The sequence below is a fragment of the Epargyreus clarus genome, unplaced genomic scaffold (assembly GCF_041222505.1).
Source record: "Epargyreus clarus isolate Ecla_fem2 unplaced genomic scaffold, WU_Ecla_fem_2.2 ptg000005l, whole genome shotgun sequence".
Lineage (NCBI taxonomy): Eukaryota > Metazoa > Arthropoda > Insecta > Lepidoptera > Hesperiidae > Epargyreus > Epargyreus clarus.
The window spans coordinates 2,088,281-2,115,471 of record NW_027332213.1 but is presented as its reverse complement, the minus strand read 5'-3'; the positions used below and the strand labels follow the sequence as shown (position 1 = coordinate 2,115,471).

Below are 27,191 nucleotides of genomic sequence, written 5' to 3'. Positions count from 1 at the left end.
GGCCCGGTACGGAAATTTAATGAGGAGTAAAATCAAGTGTAACACGAAAAGTTGAGGCGTTACGTAGAAAGAGACAAACATATATATCCACACTTTACGCCCAACACCAGTGAAGTCACTGAATAGAAATGTCATAATTTTATTTTTTTGTACTAGTGACGTGAAGGAATGCGTTGTATCGGTAAAATAGGTTCACAGACTACATATTAAAAGTATTTTTAGCCACAAATAAAACATAGATAATTTAAAATAAGCCAAATACGAAGGTGCTAAACTCGGACATGTATACATGTCCGTGGACGGTTACGGTACATTTCGTTTCGGACATGTATACATGTCGCTGGTTACGTTAATAATGATCCATTACAATCCCTCCTTTTTATTACAATCATCATATCCTCTCAAAAAGGAAGTAGCGTTTTTAACCAAAATATGAATCAAGAGTGCTTTTATTAATTTAAAATACAGTAAGTTCAAATCCCATATGAAAGTAATTATTACAATAAAAATTAGCAATATATAAAACATTAAAACGTCATTAACTATTTTCTATTCGATATATATCATAATTATCGTTCGTAAGGAGTAAACTCCAATCGTGCGTCGTAGCTGACACACACACACTTTTTTTATTTAATAAATCAAATAAGGTACCAATGTATTTTAAGTGTTTACAGCCGTAAATGGACATCTGTAATTTCATCATTTAACAACCCATTACTGTCCTACTGCTGGGCACGGGTCTCCTCTCAGAAAGAAAGGATTAGGCCATAGTCCACCGCGCTGGCCAAGTGCGTATTGGTAGACTTCACATACGTTTGAAAACTTTTTTTAAATTACTTATAAAGAATATATAGTAGTACAGACAGAAACTTAATTCTCTTCAGTATAAAGATTGTAATTATCAAAGATTAAAATTAGATGATTTCTAACTACGAGAAAATTATAAATTGGTTGTCAAAAATAAACATTTATTTATGTCAATAAAATTGAAAATTTGTTATTTCAACAATATAGTTGTGATATTATACTAGAGACGATAGAATATTTTGTTCGCAGGTTCAAGAGTAGCTAGCAAGTATGCTCATTAGTAAAGCCAAGAACAGTACTTGGGCAGATCTGAAATTTAAACTCCACTGAAAAGTGGACCAGGTCGAGTCAAAGCTTCTAATGAACTGCTGCCTGTATTTGGAAGGTATTCCCTTTGAATTCGGGTTCCGGGAAATGGCCTGTACAAAGACATGTTCAAAAGACCGCTCCATTAGACTAATAGACGTTATGTAGTTGCAAAGTTCTGTATTAGTATATTAAGTAATTTCCGAATATAAATAAACAAGTTAATATACCTGTCCGTTATAATATTTCATTTGTGTTGCAATTATCCGAATAAATGTTACTTTCTTTCAATTTTAAAATAAAAGTTACGTGATGAACTTTTTATGTGCTTAACGATATAAAAACTTTATTGGTCTTGGTTGTTTCTTAATCTAAGATTTTATGGAACTCAATTTTTTTTAAAGAAGTGATGGGAGCTTTTTATTTTTAAAATTAAGATTTTTGTATATTCCCAGCCAGTAAGCAATAAGATATGTGCGATATCCCTACGAAGAACGCGCGACTATGTGTATCATCATTATGTATGAGACTCGCCAAACGCCACAGTCAACATTTCAAATGTCCTTGCGCATTTAATTTCATTTTTTACACAAAACTTAATACAGTTTCTTTGATCCATTTTTAAATAGTAAAAAATCGAAGAGCACACCAAAACACGACTAACCTTTTTATCCGTCAAAAACAAACTGACAATCCAAAATGTCTGATATTGCCAACATAACAGACACGTGTACCAACGTAACAGAAAAAATGCGAAAATCGAACATACGTAACTCACGAAATTTGAAAATAACGGTTATGTTTTATCAGAGTATGTGGATTATACCTATATATTGTTTTTCTAATTGTGGAGTGTATTTAATTTACGTGTGTGTGTATTTATGAGTCGTACTTTGTTACGCTCTGCGGCTAACATTCGTGTCGTTGGATTCGTCTAAATTGTAGTAGTGACACAGGCTACATTATCTCCCCTTCAGTTAATGATTTTAAGCAGTCGTGATTTTGTTTTAGAATTATAACTATTAATTCCTTGAGAAATGATAATATGTTATGCCTAACTGCTATAGGTATTTTTTTCAGTAACTGCTCCAGCGAGTTTTATTCTCATGTTACATAAAAATACCTTTTCGTTGTACAAATCATGAAGGTGGTAGAACCCTTTGTGGTTAGACTCCGCAGGCATCACTGCCACACCTATAACTGCCTAATAACAGCAGTGTTAGGCGATGCTGTGTTCCGCTTTGAAGGGTGTGGTAAGGGTGACAGATTTTTTCGAGACGTTCCAGCTTAGTCCTCAGGGGTAGCGGCGCATTTGTGGCCGAACTCAGGTTGTCATCTGAGGTTGATTACAGATGTCCATGGGCGGCAGTAGCCACTTACCATCAGGTGGACTGCTCGTCCGTCTGTTACTCCTATATCATAAAAAAGGTATTTTTTTCGGTAACTGCTGCAGTGAGTTATATTATATAAAATACCTTTTCGTTGTAAAAATCATATCCGTATTGAAATTGTTTTCCGTCTCAATTTGAACGCGTAATTTCGCTATTTTGGGTAGAAGGAAGATACAGTTGTCTTAGTGTGTATTCAGCAGAATACACGTGAAGCGCTACATTTGCTAAATGAGTCGCTTACGGATCTCGTGAGCCTTACATCTGAATAAGCACAAACAGTACTGAGACCAACATTGTATGTGATAATGTATTTCTCTATCTAATTCAAGGACTTTGTTACTAAGTATTTGTTTAGTAAGGCGGTAGAACGTGGTAGAAATGTATCCTTACCATCAGTTTTTACGTTTTGACAAATATAACTGTTTTGGTATTTCTTTACGTATTTGCCCCTACAATTTCCAATCAGTGCCCCTAGCGGATTGTATTAGAACTATAGTTTCAGTAACGTTACATTAAATGTCTTAATTAACAAATGGCGCTTTATGTTTTGTTTCTCTTTTTTGCGAACATGTGAGACTAGAGCACTAACTTATTGTTACGTTTACTCAGTCTACTGAAGCAAACGGAACAGAATAATGGATTGCGTAAACGTAACGTAAAATTGTGGGATGTTTTGAAAACTCATGGTAAGGGTACTGTTCGACTGGGGAGTGCCACTGCTAGGGTGAAGTAGTTCTTGCGTTTCACTGGAAAGGTGTGAACACTGGCTGCCAATATGAGGCAACCACCTTAGCCCTCAGAAGTGGTAGTCGTCACTTACAACCAACACACCAAAATTTACCGCAGTTTAATGGTAAGTGTCGAATCTACATTGGGCTTGAAGCCACTATGCATAAACGTAAGGTAATATTTGTCGTTAGGTATTAAAAGGTAATTAAAATATTGAAACTCGCAATTTTTAAGCCTCTGTAACTTTTATAAAAGAATTACATTTCTTTTAATTTTTTTACATTAATATTATAGTAGCAGACGAGCATGTAGTCCACCTGATGGTAAGTGGCTACTACCACCCATGGATATCTGTAGATCCCAGATACAATTAGATTCCTAGCCGAGGTAGACCACAGATGCGCCGCATCGAAAAATATGACTCTCTTACCACTCAAATCCCAACAAGCTAGTGTTTAATACTGCTGTTATTAGTCATAAATAGGTGTGGCGGTGGAGCCGACGGAGTCGAACTACTTAAACTTCTACCACCTTTAAAGTGTTTACTACTATCCTCAATATTATAATGTAATTAATTAATTGTTTTTGCGAAACATCTATAAAATGGACGCAATAATAGTTCGCGCCAAACTACTAGTCCGCTCTGAAGTTGTTGCGAGCAGGAGCGAGAGTAGTCATACGATTTACTATGGCGACGTAATTCAAAATTCAGAGCGGACTAGCAGTTTTACGCGGACTATACATATAGCAAATATCAAAAACAAACGAAATACTCGTATCTACTTACGTATTTATACATGCGTTTAATATATGTACATAATAAAAGTATTCTTGCTGTTACTACGCTTCGTACGAGAATTGAAAAACGTGCATTCCCATATCAAAGCAATAAGTTAGAAATTCTAAAGGGCCTCTTCACGAGAGGGCTTTCACCGTACTTGGCCTACTGCGAGCCGGAATAATAAATAAAACCTCGTTTTGTCCGTAATAGACATTACGTACATTCACATAGAATTTTGTGAAAGTTTTACTTGGTTCTAAGTATACTCAGTTTGTACCTACCAGTCCACTACAAAACCCTGCTTGGGTTTGGTCACATTACTAGCCCTCTCTGTGATTGTCCTTGTAGCTTGAGACCAGATTGTGGTACGGTGTCCACTGCCTGTGTCGTTAAATCATTACTGTCCCAGTACTGGGCGCGGGTATACTTTTAGCATGGGACGTAGGCTACCGTAACCAAGTGCGAATCGATTGTGCTCGCCTGTTTCAAGAGGGCACTAAAAGTGGATCTTTCAGGTGATAAGAGTGGGAGCTGGTACGGTCCAACTAACGACCCCGGAAAGCAAGACGTATGTGTGGACGCGTATCTTCGTAAACATCGGCAGGAGCAGGATGAGAGTAACTTTCTCCCGGGTAGTCTGAGATGGCGCCGCGCTATAAGAACATCTTGAAGTGCTTTTGAGAAAAAAATCTACCCAGTGTCTCTTTCAAGATGCCGTGGGTGACTTTGAAGGTTTTCCCTGTCACGAAATATCTGTGGCATGTGCACATTGGACGGTCATAGAAATCCAATATAAATGTATAAACCAAAATTCATATGAAAATTTATTTACTTTATTTTTTAATCCTTTACCGTTTACAAATCTGCGCTTAAGTCGTTCGAGAGTATATACAATTTCCTTTCCAAACTTATTTATTTTGTAATAATTGATTGATTGTCCCCAATTAATTTCCCAATATATTTATAGTATATTATCGTTCCAATTTTGCATCAATAGTGACCAAAACAAAAGATCCTTTCCAAACTCATTTATTGTGTACCTAATAATTAACTCAGTATATTTTAATTGCAATATCTGTAATTCTTCACAATAATTTTCCCAAATATTGTTAGTATAACAGCGTTCCGATATATAATATTAATATAATTTGTATGTATATTTTCCGTTTTCGTATTGGGCCTTTAATAAATCCTTAATTACAAGCTGCTAAAATTACACAGAACTTTAATGAGGACAACCTTTTGAGGAATAAGGCGGATTAGTAGGAACCAATTAATTTATTCCCTCGAATGTCCCAGATTTCAGTCCCAAGGAAGCGCTAAAAATACTTGCTTAAAATATTAATTTGGTAACGATGATCTATATATATTATTTTAAGGACTATAATAATAACAATTTAATTATCTATTTAAAGTAACAAAGACTCATTTTTTAATTACAATTACAATTTTAAGTTACATTACAATTTTAAATGTAGAAAACTACAATGAGAAATATATCTACAGTCTACTCTATTGCTTATCATCTCATTATTTACTATGCGAGGCAAGCGCTTAAAATAGTTTTTTTATTGATGATTATGATTGATTGATGTGTTCTATCGTGTTTAAAACAATAGTTGGCCAAGATCTTTCACCAAACAAGATGATCATGCATGGAGAGGGATTATGCTCTGTTAGTCTTCATTCGAAGGTAAATCCAGGTCGAAGGTACTTAAATAATTAAGAAAACTTCAAAAGCGTGATTCAACAGGCGTCATCACTTGTCATGAATAATAATTATATTTAATAAAACAATATCATTTACTAAGAGACAACGCGCAGCTTTTACAAATTTAAGAGGCATGCAATTTTGCACAGTGTTCCGTATAATAAAAATGTAGATGAATAAGAAATAACTAAATAGGTAAATATGAAAAATATAAAAATATTTAAAAATTAAATTGTGCTCTTCATAATAATATAAGCTTTCTAAAATAAAATGTTGTTTCCTGTAATCAAAATTATTAAATACAGCGTGACAAGCTGTTATTGGAAACGAATGTAATATAATTATTTTCCAGTAATAATTCTTATATTCCCCATATTTTATTTAATCTGATGGGTCTTTACAATTATTTTCCTACTATTTTAAATACACTGTATTAACACAAAATACGTGCTTACGAATCGCATGTACGAAAATCACGGCATGATATATTGGGAATAAATAAAAGAGTAATTAATTTATGGGCAGAGCTCACCACAATGCATACGGACTGTTTTCCGAGCGTGTAATGATCATTAATTTTTGAGCGTGTAAAGTAATGTTGTGGTCCACAGCGGCAGGTAAGCGCGATCTGTGCTATAGACCAGTGTTCCGCAAAATGTGTAGCGCGGAACACTGGTATACCGTGATCATTAGTTAGTGTGCCGCGGAAAAATAAGGTTATCTTATAAAATTATTTTAGTAAGTAAGTAAGGGTAAGTAAAATACCTACACAAATCACGCGAGGGCACGAGCGAGGCGTTTTGTTTCGTTCATCTAATTCTTTGGCTCCAATAAATGTTGATTAATATTACTTAAAAACTAATTTTTAATTTGTGGTGTATTTCCAAAAATTTTGGTTTTGAACACAAAAAGTTTGCGGAACACTGCTATAGACTAACATAATTTAAGGGTATTTTTAAACGAATTCCACGTACCTATATCACAGCATAATATATTGAGCATAGATAGAAGAGTAAATTATTGATGTGCAGAACTCACCGCAACGCATGCGAACTGTTTTCCGAGCGTGTAATGATCATTAATTTTTGACCGTGAAAAGTAATGTTGTAGTCTACAGCGGCAGGTAAGCACGAACAGTACAATAGAATAACATAATTTAAGGAACTTTTTGTAATCAGCTCTTTTGGGGTATTTGGGACAAATGGTGACAATAACTTTTTTACCTACCTAAATAGATAAATAAAGTTGGTAAGTAAAAAAATAGATATACAAGTAATTAATTAAAAAAAATCAAAAACCCGACTGCACCAAAAAGGCTGAAAAGTAGAATTTCCAAAAGCAGTGAAATAGGCATTTCATTATTTTTATCCAGAAAGCCAAATACAAAGTTTCATAGTAGGTGTCCGCTTCAAAAACAAAACATTTTCAAACAATATTATCCTATTTTATCCTCGTAGTGCTCATTTACGCTATATAAAGAACCTATGTGTAACATTCCAGCACGCTTAAGTTCAGCGGTTTCCCTTTGCGTTGATCTCCGGCACAGCATCTCACTCATTTAAATAGTCAGACAGTCATCTCGATGTGTATATACGAGTATATATGTACTAGAGGACCCAGCAAACGTTGTGTTGCCATATAAATAAAAAAAATGTTAAGGGTGAACAACCCTTATCACTTAGGGGTAAATAAAAAATAGATAGTGGCCGATTCTCAGACCTACTGAATATGTATATAAAATTAGGTGAAAATCGGTGAAGCCGTTTCGGAGGAGTACGGTAACAAACACGAGATTTTTTTATATAAGATAAGTATATTATATAATGTTTGTGTAATCTCCTCTTAATTTCCTTTATTTTGACATCCTACTCGATAGTTTTGGTTAACTTATTTTAAAACGTGTTACTATTTCGCGAAAAAAATCCACCATTTACGGTCTATAAAATATATAACTTCAGTAATTCATTGTTTCGGTCATTATTTTACCTCGTTAAAGCTAGAATTTCATTATTTTTATCCAACAAGCCTGATAGAAAATTTCATAGTGTTTGCCTCATAATTGACGGTTGTTCAAATGAACTTTTAACCCTTATTTTACCGTCTACGGGGTTGATTTTTCGGAAGGGGATAAATAAGTGCGTCTTTGTTCCTATCTAGAAAGGCAAATACAAATTTTTATAGTAGTTGCTTCAAAATTAAAGGATTTCAAAAAAAATGTTTTCCCCTATTTTACCATCTTAAGGGTAGAATTTCCAAAATGCCTTTCTTAGTACTTATTCACGCTATATAGAGAACCTATGTGCAAAATTTCAGAACTGTAAGGTCCTTGGTTTAGGCTGTACGGTGATTTCTGAAAAATGAAAAAGTCATTTAGTTCGTCAGTCAATCAGTCACGTTGCTGTTTTATATATAAACAAATATGTTTTTATAATCTCCGTTTAATTTCCTTTCATTTGATACCCTACTCGATAGGTTCGGGTAACTTTTTTTTTTAAATGTGTTACTATATCGCGCCAAAAATCCGCCATTTTGATTTTTTTTTACTTACACCTATCTAAGGACACTCGGGTCATTGAGACAAATATAATGACACTTTAACTGTTGAAATTCATCCAGCCGTTTATTAGATCCGATCAAATAAAGAAAGACAAACATACAAGATACGCGCGACAAACATAACCCTTCCTTGGCAGTCGGGTAAAAAGATACACGTGGCTTATTTATCGCAATCGCAAATTGTATATGCCCGCCTGCGTATTACTTGCATTCATTGCACTTATCATTTCACAGATACCTTTTCTGGTGTGTGTGACACATACATGCGGGGTGTTATTAAATAGATTGTAGCGTTTCACGCGTGTAGCTGGGACATTCGCGCGAATATGTCGGCGTGACAGGAAAAAGGCCCTAAGTCCGTTGATGAGTCCCACGCGCCTTTTATTGCTTGGAATTAATTGTCTGTGTTAAGCGTGTAAAGTCATCTCCACCAAACTCCTTATCAGCGTGGTAAATTATGATTTAAACGCTTCTTAATATGACGCCTCTCCGCAAATCGACAAAAGATGACACATAATCCTGAATCACGTTATGAAAGTATTGTGAACACCTTGTCTACACACTACTTGCTCCATATTTAAACAAAAAGAGCTTCTAAATATGATCATCTACTCGTACTTGGGCGAGAGACATCACTTTACCAGACCTCATTCGTTCTCACTTAATATTCTACAACCGGTTGAAATTTCTAGTTTACAACTACATTTCCTGATATTACACGGAATGATATTCAGAACTCCCTATGCAGCGATAGTTTTAATAGCAATTGCTCCAATGATAACGATATTAATTTAACATAAGAGCATTATACGGTTGTGCAAGCGATTCTAGTAGTAACATAATATACGTTTAGTGGTTAAAATCGCTTGCATAATACTAAAGGGAATTGACTTGAACCGACCAAAATTGCTGAAATTACGGCTAAAACCGCTCATGAGTTCTTAATAAAACCGTATTGGGGATAAGCGGTTGGCGATTAGGTTTGTACAAACCTATTAAAGTACAAATTGAGAATATTATTTTGATTTGCAGTATGAAGGCAAATGTTGGATCTTCAGATGGTCCTGAAGTAAAGACATAATTTACAATTGTAGAGTCCATATTATCCAAAATAATTTATCTAAATTACTTTTTAGCTGTAAATTAATTAATTCGATCATTAAGAAATGTGCTTATGGATAAGTCTGACTCAACACCTGACTTTAGTAGCATTTAATTTTCTTAAAATGTTATACACTCGTACTTATTATTGGTATGGTAATATTTTATTGGTAGTATTATATATTTATGATATTGGTCGAAAATGTTTGTTTCTGAATATTACTCGCTATGTCCTATAACTTATACTATATCGTAAAGGAAACCCTCGCTTAACTAACCTTTAGCTGCAATTTCAAGACAGTTTTCAGAACTTAAATTACTAAGTTGCATCGGTACACTGACGCTCTTTCCTTCCCATGACATTTGATGAGTTAATTGAAGTATTAGTGTATTATTTATAATACAGGAGTAGCCGACCGGCATGCAGTCCACCTGATGGTAAGTGGCTACTGCCGCCCATGGACATCTGTAAACAACCCGTGATGATTAAATATTCCTACCTAAGGTCGGCCACAGATGCGCAGCTACCCTTTATGACTAAGGAACATTTAACACTGCTGTTATGAGGCAGAAAAAGGTATGGCGGTGGTGCCACCCGAGTCGAACCACAAGGGTTCTACCACCTTCATCTATACTACGAGTACTTATAATTGTCACTTTAACTCAATAGTTATATAATAACGAGAATATAGCATCCAGTACTAATACTGTTAAGGAGAGATCTGTGCTGGGGATCGGAACATAAAAAGGGTTAAGTTTACGGGAATAACTTTAAATAAGTAAGTCAACATTCATAATTTCCCATCTGCATAAGTGTGTTTAATTTTAATAGAGAAAATATATTGTTGATATGATATTATATTTATTCTTTAGTGCAACATCAGTCAAAAATTTTTTGTCTATTATTTTATTATATCTCATATGCCTTGAGCCTTTTTTCCTATATATAATAAATTTATTTTATCTTCTACCTCTGATATGTCGACAAGACGCCTACAGACCTAAACATCAATATTTCAGTTTTTAATATTACCATAAAAATAAAACATACGCGTGTAAACATACGTACCGTTAACACGTCCAATGCCGTTAATCCAGCCAATCGCCACTCGGCTGTCACCCGCGCAAATTATTTTTATTGCAGAGAAATGGCTAAGTTTCCCACAAGGAGCATTATTTCCTCAAGAATTGTTTTTGCACTCCAGAGTAATAGCAACAGCATCTATATGGATGTTTTTACGACTCGTGATGGTCAGTCTGTTATCTATAAAAGTTATAACGGCAAGAACATGCAACTTAACTGTAAAATGTTATTGTTTTTTGTTTTATAATATAGGAGTAGCAGACGAGCATGCAGTCCACCTGATGGTAAGTGGCTACTGCCGCCCATGGACATCTGTAATCAACCCCAGATACGATTAGATATTCCTACCTGAGGTCGGCCACAGATGCGCCGCTACCCCTGAGGACTAAGCTGGAACGCTTCGGAAAAGTATGTCTCCCTTACCACACCCTTCAAAACGGAATACAGCAGCACCTAACACTGCTGTTATTAGTCAGAAATAGGTGGCGGTGGTTCCGCCGGAGTCGTACCACAAAGGGTCTACCACCTCTACCACCTTCACTATTGTATATGTTCTGTGATTTTAATCATCATCATCAACTAATTGATTTTATGTTACATAATTTATAGCTTACAAAGTTAAGTAAGTATTAAAATGATTCAAAACAATAAAGCTAGACATTGCAAAGAAAAATGCAATTGCAGCAACTTCCTAATTTTCTGCAACTTCTCAAGAGCCGGCTGCACTCGTATTCTGAATCGTATCTTTGAAGCTTTTTTTTAAATTTTGCATATACATACAAGCTCCGAACTAAAACTAACGTAACACACTCGCTTCTTAGCCGTGATCACATAGCCTGGCAGGATATTACCCTTTGCCAAACCAATGATTAAATTTTATGCTCAACTCAGTAAACAAAGGTGCTCATTCACTACAACACTTAAAAGTTGCGAAGACAACATTAAAGTTCCAATATATAACCCAGAAACACGATCGGTGGTACAAATGTACCGTGAACGTTACCGCGCCATTAATCGCGCCAATCGCCGTTCGCCTGTCGCGGGCGCCAATTATTTTTATTGGAGAAATAGCTAAGCTTTCTAGAGCTCGTTTTATTTTCCTTCGGGGTGTTTTTTAAACGTACGATTTATATCGTCTTATTATGGAAATGCGAAATAACAAATATTTAGTGCGTCTACGGCTTATGTAGATAAAGGTAAGCGATATCGGCCTCGGTCGTAAGTTAGAATTTTAACCACTAGTTGTTGAATTTCATTTGCGTTTTCATACTGGTAGGAATGAGTAATGAACACCCTCATTCTTTTACGAGATAGACATCTGCCATATTTTATTCCCTCCTTTAAACTAAGATTAAAGTTTAGCCCATGACCTATAAATGTTTAATCTCTTGAAATAATAATTTATCCGGCTTTGGATTTGAAAATAATTTTGATACTTTTATTTACTCCACGTATCAAATCCTTGCAAGTTTCTTTTCAATGTTATTTACTTGAAATCTAGTATAAAAAGCAATTATCCGGAAAATGTCTACAAACCTTATATCATAATTCTAATGTCCAATGTGAAGGGTACTTATAAACAAACCCTAAGCGGCCGCTTACGCCTTATTGAATCCGACAAAGAAACGCCAATTTACGTAATACGTCCCGATATTATCGCGAACACACGCAGGGAAATTCCATTTTCTGGGGCATTACTCGTCCAATCTCGGGGTTTTTGTACCCCGGTTCACTTTGTTGCTTTAGCATTGAGATTCATAGGTGATTTGAAAGGTGGTGAAACTTTTTTTGACCCATTTTGGTGGCACCACCGGTAACGTCATTTCCGTAAAGAAACTATGGAATTTTTTATTTTTGATTATAACTTGTTTTTCTTTTATACTGTTTGGTAAGTTACATCTATAGTTTTATTAGCATTCTTGCCGTGTATGTACTTGTAGTAAACCACTATCTTATATATAAAATTCTCGTGTCACAATTTTAGTTACCGTACTCCTCTGAAACGACTTTTCACCAAATTTTATATGCATATTCAGTAGGTCTGAGAATCTGCTACTATCTATTTTTCATACCCCTTCGTGATAAGGATTGTTCACCCTTAACATTTTTTATTTATGTGGCAACATAATATTTGCCGTGTCAGCTAGTTTCTTATAATTCTACTTTTGACCTACTGTAGTAGCACAGCTAAATTTGCGTGGTAGTAGTTTTAGTGGTTTCTGTAATCATTTTTTTATTTAGACCCTACGAAATAATATTTTTGTGAATTTTCCTTAGCGCTCATATAAAAGTATATAGCGATGTTAAAGATATTTTTAGGTTTGTTTAAGTTGTGCGTTATCTGAGCAGTGATAGCCTAGTGGTTAAGAAACTCGGCCTCTCGATCGAGGGGTCCGAGGTTCAAATCCCAGGCACAAACCTCTGATTTTTCAAAGTTATGTGCGTATTAGAAATTAATTATCACTTGCTAAACGGTGAAGGAAAACATCGTGAGGAAATCTGCATACCTGAGATATTTATAAAAAAAAAATCTCAAAGGCCTTGGCCAGCGCGGTGGACTATGGCCTAATCCTTCTCATTATGAGACCCGTGCCCAGCAGTGGGACAGTAATGGGTCGATGGTGATGTTATCTGACACTCAACCAAAGTTTGTATTTTACTATGTAGAACATGACGTTTATATGTAAAAGTGTGTAATAAGGGCATACATCTTCATTAAATCAACAATTACTCCCACGTGACTAATTATATAAATCAGGTTGTGACCTAATTAATTTGATTAGTCTCATTGGTGATAATATCTATTTCTATCCTTGTAACATGTCCTAGATACTGTAATTATGATGGTTGTGAGAAATTTGCCAGAATTGTTTTGGTTACCATCCCCTCTGCAAATTCAATTATCTACAAGCCCTTAGAATTCCACTATTCTGTTGACATTGAATTTGACTGGCTTTTAGAGTCCACTATGCTAACTAAGTGTGGATAGACAGACTTCTCACATCTTTGAGAAATTTGATTATCAAGCAAGTAATCATTAATTTCTTATACGTGCCCATAGATTAGTAAAGATTAATCACTCCTAACAAGAAAATGTAATCAGTTTTGAGAATTGAAATAGTTGCGTCAAAAAGTTTTGCCACGACTTCGTGTTAAAATGTCCCTAAAATATTTGAAATAATTATTTATTTATTATGTAATTACGCAGTATTAGTTATTTATTCGTAAATTTTCTCTAAAAATGTTTTTATTTGTCAAGAATTAAAAAAAAGAACTTACTAATAAGCCGTTTGTGGCTTCATTCAATTTCAAGGCGGCGAAGTATCTTTACTAATCTATGTACGTGCCTGAAAGTTTGACAAATTAAGAATGCAAATATGTGACAGCCACTATTCCGGTCTGACATACTTTGGATTCGATTTTCGGTCAGACATAAACCTAAATAATGAATTTAAAAAGCAGTGATAGCCTAGTGGTTAAGAAACTCGGTCTCTCGATCGAGGGGTCCGAGGTTCATATCCCAGGCACGCACCTGATTTTTCAAAATTATGTGCGTATTAGAAAATAATTATCACTTGTTTACACAGTGAAGGAAAACATCGTGAGGATATCAGGTATGACCTGCATACCTGAGAGATTAAAAAAAATCTCAGAGGTATATGAAGTTCACCAATACGCACTTGACCAGCGCGGTGGACTATGGCCTAATCCTTCTCATTCTGAGAGGAGACCCGTGCTCAGCAGTGAGACCAATAATGGGTTAATGATGATGATGATGATGAATTTAGATTTTTGTTCTGAGCCTGGGTATTTATATACCTATCTTTCCTTGTGTGTCCATTTCACTCACGAGACTGTTTTTTTTGCTTTCATAAACGTATGTATGTTGACAAATCAATATGTTTATTCGTTTAAATATATTTACATAAAACAGAGGATGGATCCAGCCGCTCGTTGGCTCAGTTAAGTAGACCTGAAGTAGTGTAGAGCCATTCAATATTTCCCCTTCCAAACACTCCGATGATGCCATTACTCTTCCTTACTGCCTCCTAAAGTCGTCTATTGCTGGCGAAACAGAACTGACTGGTAAGGGCCTTGCCACATCTAACGTTTATAAAAAATCTGTAGATTGTACTTTTTTTCAAGTATTTTTTTGAAGCAAGTTGCCAAAATTTTTTTTCGCGTACATTATTAATTGTGATCGTAACATACCTAATGTAATAATGTTAGCCATATGCACTGTTGTCACTGATCAATTTTGTCCACTTTATGAAATTTGAGATTGTTACCTACCCTTTTTTTTTTTTTTTTTTTTTTTTTCTCGAGGGGGATACCTTCAAAAGGTACCCGACGACGTGGGAGCAACGCCGGGTTATGTGGGATTTTTACCGCACTAAAACCCCCCCGGTGGCCGTCCTCAACGCTTGTTGGAGAACTCCGGGATCTCCAACGGAACACAACCGGAGCCCTCCAAGCGCGATGCCCAACGGGCTCTACCCTGGGGGAGCAGTTTTCGCTCCTCCCACACCATGTATGTTTACGACGGTATGCGACCACACATACCGCCGTCCTTCCCGGGGTCACTTGCTGGGCGGTTCGAGCTCCCACTCTTGCCGTCCGCAACCCCGGAAGCCCCCTTTTAGTCGCCTCCTACGACAGGCAGGGGATACCGTAGCCCTATTCTAGTCCCGGAACTACAGGGACAAAGATTGTTACCTACCCTAGAAATGAAATCAAGAAAATTACGTGAAAGGTACCTAATTTTCTATAGGACGCGAATACCGCGTACCTACATTTTTTTAGAAACGAAAGGGCACGAAATTCCCGCCACTCGCAAAATGACACTTCATAAGGGTTAAATTTGGTATATAATCTTATTTGATTTTGATGACATAACTGTAATCTACATAACAACTTTAGTGTTTTTTATACGTCCAATAAATCTAGCTAAAATATCAAACCCGCATCCCGCTACAGCCAAATGCGGCGCGACCCTAAACTTGTCAAACGAAGTAACGGATTTTTAAATACGGGCTCATGTGCGAAATTATTTTTAAACGTTTTTATTCGCCCGCAGTTTTATAAATTTACTACTCTTTAATGGAGATCACTTTTTCATACTTCTTGTAATACTTCCCACCGGTTTTTATTGATCCGTTTCGCCTTTTTATCTAACAGCTTTAAGGCTACTGATTTTTTTGTGAAGATGTAGCAAACAAGCATGCAGTCCACCTGATGGTAAGTGACTACTGCCGCCCATGGACATCTGTAATCAACCCGAGATAGGATTAGATATTCCTACCTGAGGTCGACCACAGATGTGCCGCTACCCCTGAGGACTAAGCTGGAACGCCTCTGAAAAGTATGTCTCTCTTACCACACCCTTCAAACAAGAACACAGCAGCGCTTAACATTGCTATTTTTAGGCACAAATAGGAGTGCCGGTAAACTTAACTTATTACCCTTATAAATATAACGCTCTTTCTAATTTCAGCCCACATTAGTCCACTGCTGGACATAGGCCCTAAAGATCTTTAATATACCTATTATATATTAATAATAAGTTTTCAATCTCTTTATTAACAAATCAAAGCGTAAAGGTATTCTGATTTCGATATTGATATTGTTATAGCAATCTGTTGGTCAGGGATTCTCAAGTGAATTACTGGAGTGGAAACGTTTCCGAGAGCCGATTGAGCGATAACGAACAAGCCGGAGGTGTTTGGACACAGATTTAAATCGCAGATACGACCCTTGGTACGCTTGACGGGGTATGGTTTTGTCGTATTAAAAAGTTATTTCAGAATCAGAATCAGAATAGTTAATATAATGCAACGAGTATTTACAATACAATAATCGTTTTTTTGTGGTCGATGTCATACCTTCAATGATTCATGTTTTTGATTTTGAGATTGGTATGCTTTTTGGCAAAGGGAAGAGCGAGAGAGTAGAACATGACGTGTTTGTGTGTTATCTTTTCACGTTGGGGTAGTAATTTTGGTCCAGGGAGTGGCAGCACTTCGGCAGCTCCAGTTCAGAGCTTTTATATAAGCAAGATAATGAGAAAACATCGATAGCGTGATTCAGAAGAGTCATCTCTTAATGAGTTGTGAAAAGTCACCATACTTATAATTCAATTCGAGATCGATTTTAGTTTGAAACATCATCTTCATGTACCCGTAATGTAATGTGGAATTTACTTATTTATTCAGTTATTTAATTTATATTTAAAAAAACTTTTCATCTTAATAATTATGAGTATTTAACTCATGTATCTACGTGAAAAGGATGTTAATTAATTAATATCGCTACTTCAATCACTAAACTTAGTAAGTTGGATGGAATAGTCTCTGTTTAATCCTCTTCTCCAAAACATTGACTACAGGCCACATGTGAGACATAGATCTGTGTATTTGAATATAAATTGGTAGATAGATTAAGTTCCAGCCCACCTATGAGCCGTCTGAGGTGTAACAAACATTTGTAAACTCACTTTATACTATCGCCCAGGAACGGTATCGAAGATTGTGGATAGATCGTGAGAGTTCCTCCTAAATTGCAAAACGTTGATGCTGTTTCAAGACTGAGCTACATTTATATCTACATACATCATAGATAAGTATAAATATCTCACCGCCTTGTAATTAAAGGAAGGCATTAAATGATTTAAACGGCTGACAGTTCTGTCACAGGGTTCTATCTCTGGAACCGATATCTATTAAGATAGACACTTGATTTTTAAGATTTTTTTACAAAAGATGGATAATGGTGGCCGCTTTAACAACAAATAGTACAAATAAAAAAGTTTAAAATAAATGGATTCGCCATAGAAGAAACCGCTATTTTTCTACGTTTTCGCTTTATCTATTGAACTGTAATAGGTAGTAAGTTCAAATTTTCGCAATGTATTTTCTTCAGTGGCTGCTATAATAACAACTAAACTAAAACTAAAATAAAATAAAAATTATAATTTAAAAACTAAAATCGTTAATCCTGATTCCTGACGATTCTGACGAGGAGAATGAGATAGACTTATTTAAATCGTGTATTGTTATCGGTTTTTGATAATTGTTCAAAATTTTAAATTAATCGGACCATTCAAAGTGGGTAAAAATCGAGTTCAAAGATTCCGTTACATACAGACATACATACATAGATACTACCCAAGCTTATAAAAATGTGGTAAAAATTGAAAATATTGGTGGTGTGCGAGTTCGACTTGCACGTGGCCAATTATTATTTCCTATTTAAATATAATAATAAACGTTAATCAGACTATAAAGCGCCACAGACCAGCTAACGTAAATAGAGCCCCATTATTTTCTCATCGCTTAGGTTTTATTTACTTCGACTTATCATAATTATTAAAGCGATAAGTAATTAACATTTCATTCCGGACCAATAAGCCACTTAATGAGGGCACAGTCTATTGTGTTTTCATTAATTATTGTTGTGTAAATAAATATTTACTTTGATTTGTTTAGAATAAATAGAAAAAAAAGATGGGAAGGCAAAAATACTGCAAATAAAATTATGACCAGTGTGACTTAGCAGTCAATATTATGACACACTTCCTTAGTTCGATACCCGATCGGATTTTTAATTATAATATTTTAATCAAGATTGATATTCTAGGTCTGGGTGTTAGTGTATTCTATGTGTGTGTACATAGCCTATACCACAGGGATTTTCAATGTGGGGCTATAAGTACAGACAATTCAATAAAAGCGTAAATCATAATCATCTATTTCTGCCTAATAACAGTAGTATTAAGTAAGTATTCTGGTTTGAAGAGGAATCGAGGAATAGAGGAATGGAGGTGTAGCGTCGAATAGCCGAATAAGGAATTTAATCTTATTTGGGGTTGACTATAGATGTCCATGGGCGCAGTAGCCGTTTCTTACCACCCATTAGCCATCTTACTTACCATCAGGTGGAATGCATGCTCATTTGTGAAGACCTACGTGGCGGAGCAGTCATCATACCGGTCTGACGCTCAAAGAGCTCCGGATTCGATCCCCGGTCAGACAGATATCAGAACGATGAATTTATATATCTGTTCTGGGTGTGGGTGTTTGTGTATTCGTATTTGTGTGCCCATGGCACCCACGATACAGGGAATTCTAGTGTGGGGCTGTGAGTGTAGAAAGCATTAAATTAAAATTTGCAACTTGCTTCTACAAAAAATCATAAATTGAAATTCAAATTCTTCATTTGCCAGAACACAGTTATTACACATATATTATATACATACTATAGTCCAGTGTTTCTTACATTTATTAGGTTTACTAAATACAACAAAATTATTATACAGTAGAAGTAGTAGATACTAATGTAAGCGTATGCGTTTGATATTTCGATCACATAACTCGCCTTGCGTACTACACAACGTATTACAATTTCAGTCAGTATATAAAAACGTATGTCCCAAAGGAAATACACTCGTTTCTGAATATAAATTACCCACTTAGAGATTTTCATACGTATCTCGATTGAATTCGAATGCCTTATTCCGCTGGACGAGTTGTGATGCGTATTGTCCCTGAGGTATAGATTTGTTTATGATATTGAAGTTGAAAACTAAGTTTGAAGTTAGAACCAACTGTGGTCCGACTCCAGCGGCACTACGAGTATCACTACACCTATTTCTGTCCAATAACACCAGTGTTAAGCGCTGCTGTGTTCTGGTTTGGAAGGGTGTGGTCAGGGAGACATACTTTTCAGAGGCATTCCCGCTTAGTCCTCAGGGGTAGTTTTTAATCGTCTTCAGGTAGGTATCTTATCCGAGGTTGACTATGGTAGTAGGTAAGCAAATATTTGACAAATTTCGTACTATAATTGGTTAAGATTAATAATTATGTCTAAAGGGCGTATATGTCCTGGTTTGAATACCTTTTAGTCAAACTAAATTGTTCATCTAAAAACGAAATACTTTTATTTGAATTTGTACTCTTATATATAACCATTAAAATACTCAGCGCTCTACTGCTGACATAATCATAACAATGTGTTTTCTCTACCACAACACTTTCTGTTTTATATTAAGTTGTGCTATAGGAGCTGTCAAATAAAACCATGTAAAAGTCCACATCTAACTACTGTATGCTTACAGTAACAAGTTTAGGTACAACAAAGTCGACTTCACACTAGATTAATGTTATTTGATCTTCGTATATAAAAAAGCATGACTAAACTCAAAGGAAGTAAAGCTCAAAGGCGCTGGTGCATCTCGCGAAGAGCATTTAATGCCTTTCCGGAGTACACTAGATTCAAACGATGACATTTTTTTATAATATAGGAGAAGCAAACGAGCATGCAATCTATCTGATGGTAAGTGGCTACTGCACCCCATGGATATCTGTAATCAAAGCCAGATAGGTTTAGATATTCCTACCTGAAGTCGGCCACAGATGTGCTGCTACTCCTAAGGACTAAGCTGGAACACCTCTGAAAAGTATGTCTCCCTTGCCAAACCCTTCAAACCAGAACACAGCAGCGTTTAACACTGCTGTTATAATGCAGAAATAGATGTGGTGGTGGTGCCGCCAGGGTCGAACCACAAAAGGTTCTACCACCTTCGCACTCTACCCATATCTGACCTCGTGTAAGATACATTCAACTTTATAATAGTAATTGGAAGAACATTGGGAGAGAAATGGTGATTGAAGATGGTGGATGCAGTGGGATGCAAATTTGAGTATCTAGTATATCTTTAATTGAAAGTTCTGTCATATAGTTCGACCAAAATTAGACAGAGTGATCTATCATCGAATCTACAAATTATAGGAGTTCTCTAAACATACAAATTGATGCTTCCCCCGAGAAGTAACTTGATATGTCACGTATACGTGTCAAAACACAGCAAGAAATACTTTTAGTATCGAGCGCAGTAACCTTGCAGAACTTTATAATCTTTTGGTGGCGATTATATCTAAAATGTAGTAATAATTCTTTTGGACTCACATTTATTTCTATGTGTTGTCAATTTCGTCAATACATTACCGTCCCACTGCTGGGCATTGGTATTCTGTCAGAGTACAAAGGGTTTAGGCCAAAGTCCACCGTGGTAGCCAAGTCTTGATTAGTAAACTTTTTTAAAATAATACGTCATATCGCCGTCCTTCCCAGCGTCGTTTGTTGAACGGTTCGAGCCCCACTCTTGCCACCCGCAACCTCGCAAGTCCCTTTTTAGTTGCCTCTTACGACAAGCAGGGAATATCTTATTCTAGTACCGCGACTACAGGGACAAATAATTTCTAGATAATACATACATCACTTTGAAAGATCAGATGTACGCATACCTAGAACGCGTCCAGGATTCTAACCTAGGACACACCAAGGCCTCCAATTAAGGAAGTGAATTTCTAACGACTAAGTTACACAATATCTGACAAGCAAAGTTTATGATGGGTGGAGAATTGTTTGATTTATGTATTTATTTATTATCCCGGAAATTACGTTGTGGTCTCATTAACAGGATACTTCCTGCTAAAGTTAATGTTCAGTGAAAAGGGTGATGATTGATGGTTGCTTTTGAACTATTATTTAAATACAATAGAATGATTGACAGGTAGTTTTAAGGGGGGTTTTCTAATTCCGGGACCACAATGGGGCTACTGTATCCTATGCCTTTCGTAAGAGGCAACTCAAGGGAACTTCCCGGGTAGCGGGTGACAAGAGTGAAAGTTCGCACCGCCTGGTCAGAGACCCTGTACATATAAATACTTGAATACCGGTTACATATTAAAATGTCTCAATTCCGCGATAATTTTCGTTTTATATCACTCTCTTGCTCTTAAATCATCAGATAAACTGTATACTCGTCTAATACTCCTATATTACAAAAAAATGTTAACATTATAACATAACTGATAATAAGTGGCTACTGCCGGCCATGGACATGTGTAATCAACCCCAGATAGGATTAGATTCCTACCTGCGGTCTGCCACACTATCCTTAAGGACTAACCTGAAACGCCTTCAAACCACATACAGCAGCATAACACTGCGGTATCAGGTAGAAATAACGTATAGTGCCGTTATAAGGTCGAATAAGTTTGGCGGTGGTGCCGCAGTCGAACCACAAATGGTCCTACCATCTTCAAATTCAACAAATTCTTGTCAAACAAATTTTCTATTATTTAAACTGTATTTCCAGGTGTAACGAGTCTACGGGACGTGCGTTTACTAGTGGAACCAGCGGTGGTCATCCGTGGAAGAACAGCTGCACTGATCTGCTCAAGGGACATGCAAGGCGCGCCGCTGTACTCCGTCAAGTGGTACCGCGGGAACCACGAGTTCTTCAGATACACGCCGATGGAAGAGCCTGATACTAGAGTGTTTGGCTTGCCAGGGATTTACGTAGATGTGAGTAAAGTATAAAGTTATCATAATATAAATCGTCAGAATCCGATCTTCACTCAGTATAATAGTAAAAAATAATTAAGCTTAAAGACTGTTTAAATTCACATTGAAGGTGGTAGAACCCTTTGTGGTTCGACTCCGGCGGCATCACCGCCACACCTATTTCTACCTAATAACAGCAGTGTTAGGCGCTGCTGTGTTCCGTTTTGAAGGGTGTGGTAAGGAAAACAGACTTTTCCGACGCGTTCCAGCTTAGTCCTCAAGGGTAGCGGCGCATCTGTGGCAAACCTCAGGTAGGAATATCTAATCCTATCTGGGTTTGATTACAGATGGTCATGGGCGGCAGTAGCCACTTACCATCAGGTGGACTGCATGCTCGTCTGCTACTCCTATGTTATAAAAAAAACCATTGGTAAATTTAGACGATTTTTCAAGCAGTAGTATTATTGGAGATGCTAAAATCTATCAAGAAATAACTAAGCATCAGGCTTATTATTATCGGTCTGAAATTATGCCATACTAAGGACGGGTTGCACAACAAAACTTTAACGTCAACCAAATCCTAACCAGTGACCACATATTTGGTTTAAGGCAAATAACATGGCGTAACCCGGAATTCTTACATTCCGTCGCTTTCGTCAAAGTTATACCATATCATATATGTTATCATAGTTAACGTAAAGGCAAACTTTAAACAGGCCTACGGGGTCCAATCTACCCTCAGAGAAGACAACAGTACGTCAAATTGAGTACGAAACAGCCCCGTACCTATTTTGACAAATTGTTTCAAACTACAGCATAACAAAAGCGCTATTCGTCGAGATTACTCCGGGCAACAAGCAATTTGCCTATTGGATACTCTGTAAAACTTTAGTCAAACTATAGTTCTCGGAACTGACTGGCTAAGTGCTTGTTTAATTGACTGACCCCAATCAGTTTGCAATCGCTCTGCGAATCCCCGGTTAGTGTTTCGGCTTAAATACTTACAGGGTTAGTGGGCCCGAAGGTTGTTATATAAACAAATAAATGAAATTGATACCTTACTTCGGCATAAATGCTTGACCCAGTTATAACCAGTTTAAATCAGTTGGTACCAGTTATAGGCAGCTAAATCTAGGCTTATCAGCCCTTAAAATATTAGTCGTAAATAATAATAATATAATACATAATAATAATACAATATTATAAATCCGAAAGTAACTCTGTCTGTCTGTCTGCCTGTCTGTCTGGTTGTCTCTTCTTCACGCCTAAACCACTGAACCGATTTTAATGAAATTTTGTACAAAGATAGTCTGAGACCCGAGAAAGAACATAGGATAGTTTTTATCCCGAAAATCCCACGGGAACTAGGGATGGCGATCTAAAATCGATTAATCGGAGAATCGATCTTTTAGACCCAAAACATCGATTATTTTAATCGATATTAGTAAGGATTGAGTCGTAAACTATGAATTTGATCAAGTGATGATCTTTAACAAAGTTGAAGGTACGAATTTTCAGTTTTATGTATGTTACTATGTTATATTATTTTCTTTTAAACGCAGACGAAGCCGCGGGCAAAAACTAGTAATAAATAAATACCTCCAATTGTAAGTACCCATTATATAACAAAATTGAAGCTTATACTGTTCAAAACGGGCAATTCCCAAGATATGACTTTATTGGTTAATATTATGTGAAGTGATGAAATCAAAATGAGTTGCTATAAGGGATAAACATAAAGGATCCCAAAGAAGCCCTAAGGGACTCTGTTACAATATCACATAAAAACATATCTGCCTTATCATACCCCGTAAACGATAACACATCATTGAAATACCTAATTGATTCTTGGAATCAGAAATAAATGTGTTGCCAATTCATTGAATAACCTTAAAAAATATATTTCATTTCATTATAAGCATTCTTCGCTTTTTCGTAAACCAATTTTCTTTGCTATTGACGCTTTACATGGCTTTCGTCATGATCAATATAAAAATTGAAAAATATCATTACGGTAAGGAAAGTATGATTACGATATTTTTTAACTGATGTGCCATCATCTACGTATTATACAGTTTATAGTAAATCTTTCTTTATTGTTTGTCAAACGATATTCTTACCCTTTATTCGATAGCTATTGGTATATTTAGTTATTGACTATGTCTCAGTAAACATTAAATATTTCTCAAATTTTCTATATAGATTATGGTCGAATTTCGATTACCAGGCGATCCGTTTTTTAATTAGCAAAACATCTAAGTGCTTGGAAATGATACGTCCATCAGAAGGTTGTTATCGATTTTATTCAAAGGAGATGAAACTGGAGCATGTTGTGTGTACTCAATGTCCGGAGAATTCCAATCTTTGTGTAGTGCTGAATTTCCGAACTTTTCAACGGTAGTTATTAACCTTGATAAAAAAGAAGCGGTGGACTCGTAAAATTGGAATTTTGCTATGTGGGTGATGAAATAGATTTTTATTTGTATATGAAATATACTTTTATGTACATTGTTGGTTAACTTAGAAGTCATATTGGAATTGAAATAATTATTGGTCTTGAGACTTTTTACGTCTTATGACAAATAAACCTAACATAGCCAAAAACAGCAGTTGATTATAAAAATATTTTCAATGCAATTTTTGATTTTGTAATTTCCAAACCATTTATGAATTCTAATCTCTGAAACTTTGATTTGATTTGATTTTGATTGGGCGGTAATTTATAGTACATGTAACCTCAACCCTCCTCATGCTGAAAGGGACATGTCGATCGGTAGAATAGTAATGAGTTCACAATAACCCCGAGATTATTATATCGATAAAAAATAATCAAAAACCGTCATATAATATCTAAGTTATACAATAACATATTCTGTGTCGAATTTGTAAATATATTATCAAAATCATTTCAGATGTAAATTAATTTTATCACCAAAATTCTAAGCTGTAGCACTGAACCAGATATCTGGTCTGACTCACAATTATACGGACTTAACCTAGATTTTGCCGAAGAATTTGGCTTGTAACTTCGGTCTTGATTGCAATTTTGCAGTTTTTTAGTTATGTAATATTATGATAGATTTGAATACTCTATAATATTTGGCTTCTAACAAGTATTTCCGGTATTTGTACAATTTATTTAATTGATGAAGTTATGTCCCATATATTTCTACTTTAAAGAGATTTTGTGTTTATGCATGTTTTCGCATTACGAATTTAATCAGCCCATAAGTCTACTATTAGCCTACTTATTCTAAAAAAATGCAATAAAAATAAATAGTCCTCTTTAAGACTAATTTAACGCGCGCTCAACCCGGCTAACCAAAACTGTAAAACCTCTGTAAAACTGTAAAAAGCTTTGCGTTGCTTCACAAACACAAGGCAAAAATCGATATATTTACGGATGAAGGCATCGACACTTCTTTCCATTATAGCTTATTATTGTCTGTAAATTATTTGTTTCTTGTGTTTGGGCAATAAATCATATTATTATTATTTATTATGCCTGTAATTAACAATAAATCTATCCAATGCTTTGCTCACCAATGAAAACATTTGACAATTATACATATTAGAAATTGCCATATTACGTTTTTCGATAGGCAAAATTTGAATAGTTAAAATTAATATCGGGTGGTAGCCGTCTGTGACTTCTTAGGTAGAAATCCAATTTTAGTTTTATTAAACCACTAGAAGCCTTCTAAAGCAATCTGTTTAATTGATAGTAATTTTAGCGATGGAAGAAATTAGTTTGTAAGTGTCTTGAGTAAGCTATGAGAAAAAGTTTATATTGATTCAATTTGAGAAGTAATCAAAGTAGAAATTATAGAAATTAGTTCTAAAATTTCTCAATTATCTCATCTTTCGTAGAATCATTTGGTGGGCGACCTGCCTTATTTAAAATTGACTGAATATGACGAACGATGGTTTTAATTGGTAAATTTAGTTATTGACATAAGAATGTGTTAATAATTTGTATTTTAGTATCTAATTATTATTAAACAATACATCCATGAGAATAAGTTGAAATGCTCATAAAATGTACAACTTTAAATATGAATGGGCTTTTTAATTTAGTTGTTTGAATAAGCGCTATAAAAGGCTTAACTGCTAACCCTATAGTATAAATTGAAGTGCCCATAAAAAGTATACAGCATCATGAGTCACAAAACTAAACATAGGTGTTTTAAGGTTCATGTCATAAGGTATCTCGTAAGATACGATACGTTATATGGTTTTACATACATTTCTGAAGATGACATGTTCATCATCAACCCATTACTGTCCCACTGCTGGGCACGGGTCTCCTCTCAGAATGAGAAGGATTAGGCCATAGTCCACCGCGCTGGCCAAGTGCGTATCAGTAGACTTCACATACCTTTGAAAACGTTTCCTCACGATGTTTTCCTTCACCGTTTTCAGCAAGTGCTAATTAATTTCTAATTCACATAACTTTGATAAATCAGAGATCAGATAAATCAGAAATCAGATAAATCAGATCTGATTTATCTGATTTATCCGATAAGGTATGTATCTCTCAGGTATGCAGGTTTCCTCACGATGTTTTCCTTCTCCGTTTTAGCAAGTGAAAAATCATAGGTGGGATCCGTTTGAAAAATCATAGGTGGGATTTGAACCTCGAACCCCTTGTCAAGAGGCCGAGTTTCACTACGCTCTCACTGCTTTTATGACATATTAAAGTGTTAAAATTACCAAATAATTAAATATAATATATGACTTCACGTGTATATACACATAAAGCTTTTATGTGTTGCTTAAATCTTAGTTAAGTCAGACTATATGATCAAAGCATTTCAATATTGAAACTGAGATTATTTAGGCTTAATTATGAGGGTTACTTATACTTGAAGCTTGCTTTGAAGTACATTCTCACGATGTTTCAGACATGGTTTTCGTTTCTGAGAATATTTACTCACAGTGTCGCCAGTTACTATAAACTTTGGATTTATGTAAAGGGATACAAAATATTGTTGTATAAGCTGAGAATATACTTCGAAAATACAGAGTAGGTGTAGTTTTAGAAGACTAAATTAATCAAAATTTATAATATATGTAGTTTGAAGGTGGTAGAACTCTTTGTGGTTCGACTCCGGTGGCACCACTGCCACACCTATTCCTGCTTAATAACAGCAGTGTTAAACGCTGCAATGTTCTAATTTGAAAGGCGTGAAATGTCCCTTACATTAGGTGTTACATTAGGTGTTACAATTTAATCTTGAGGACTATGCCCTGAGGACTAATGGTTCTGTAACCACATCAGGAAGAACTCCAATTCTATTGGTGCTGGACCAATTCTATTTCTAATACCACTCCATGCTGGACATAGTGCTGCATATAGTGGTCGTGAACGAGCTG

General features: G+C 35.7%; 1 protein-coding gene across 1 annotated transcript in view; it reads left to right on the top strand.

Moving 5' to 3' along the window:
• The window catches only part of LOC140757912 (uncharacterized), a 109,186-nt gene that overhangs the window by 62,000 nt on the left and 19,995 nt on the right, over positions 1-27,191 (top strand). Inside the window, exon 2 of the mRNA XM_073093787.1 lies at positions 21,628-21,836. Coding sequence (XP_072949888.1) covers positions 21,628-21,836 — 209 coding nt within the window. The remainder of the gene's footprint in view (positions 1-21,627; positions 21,837-27,191) is intronic.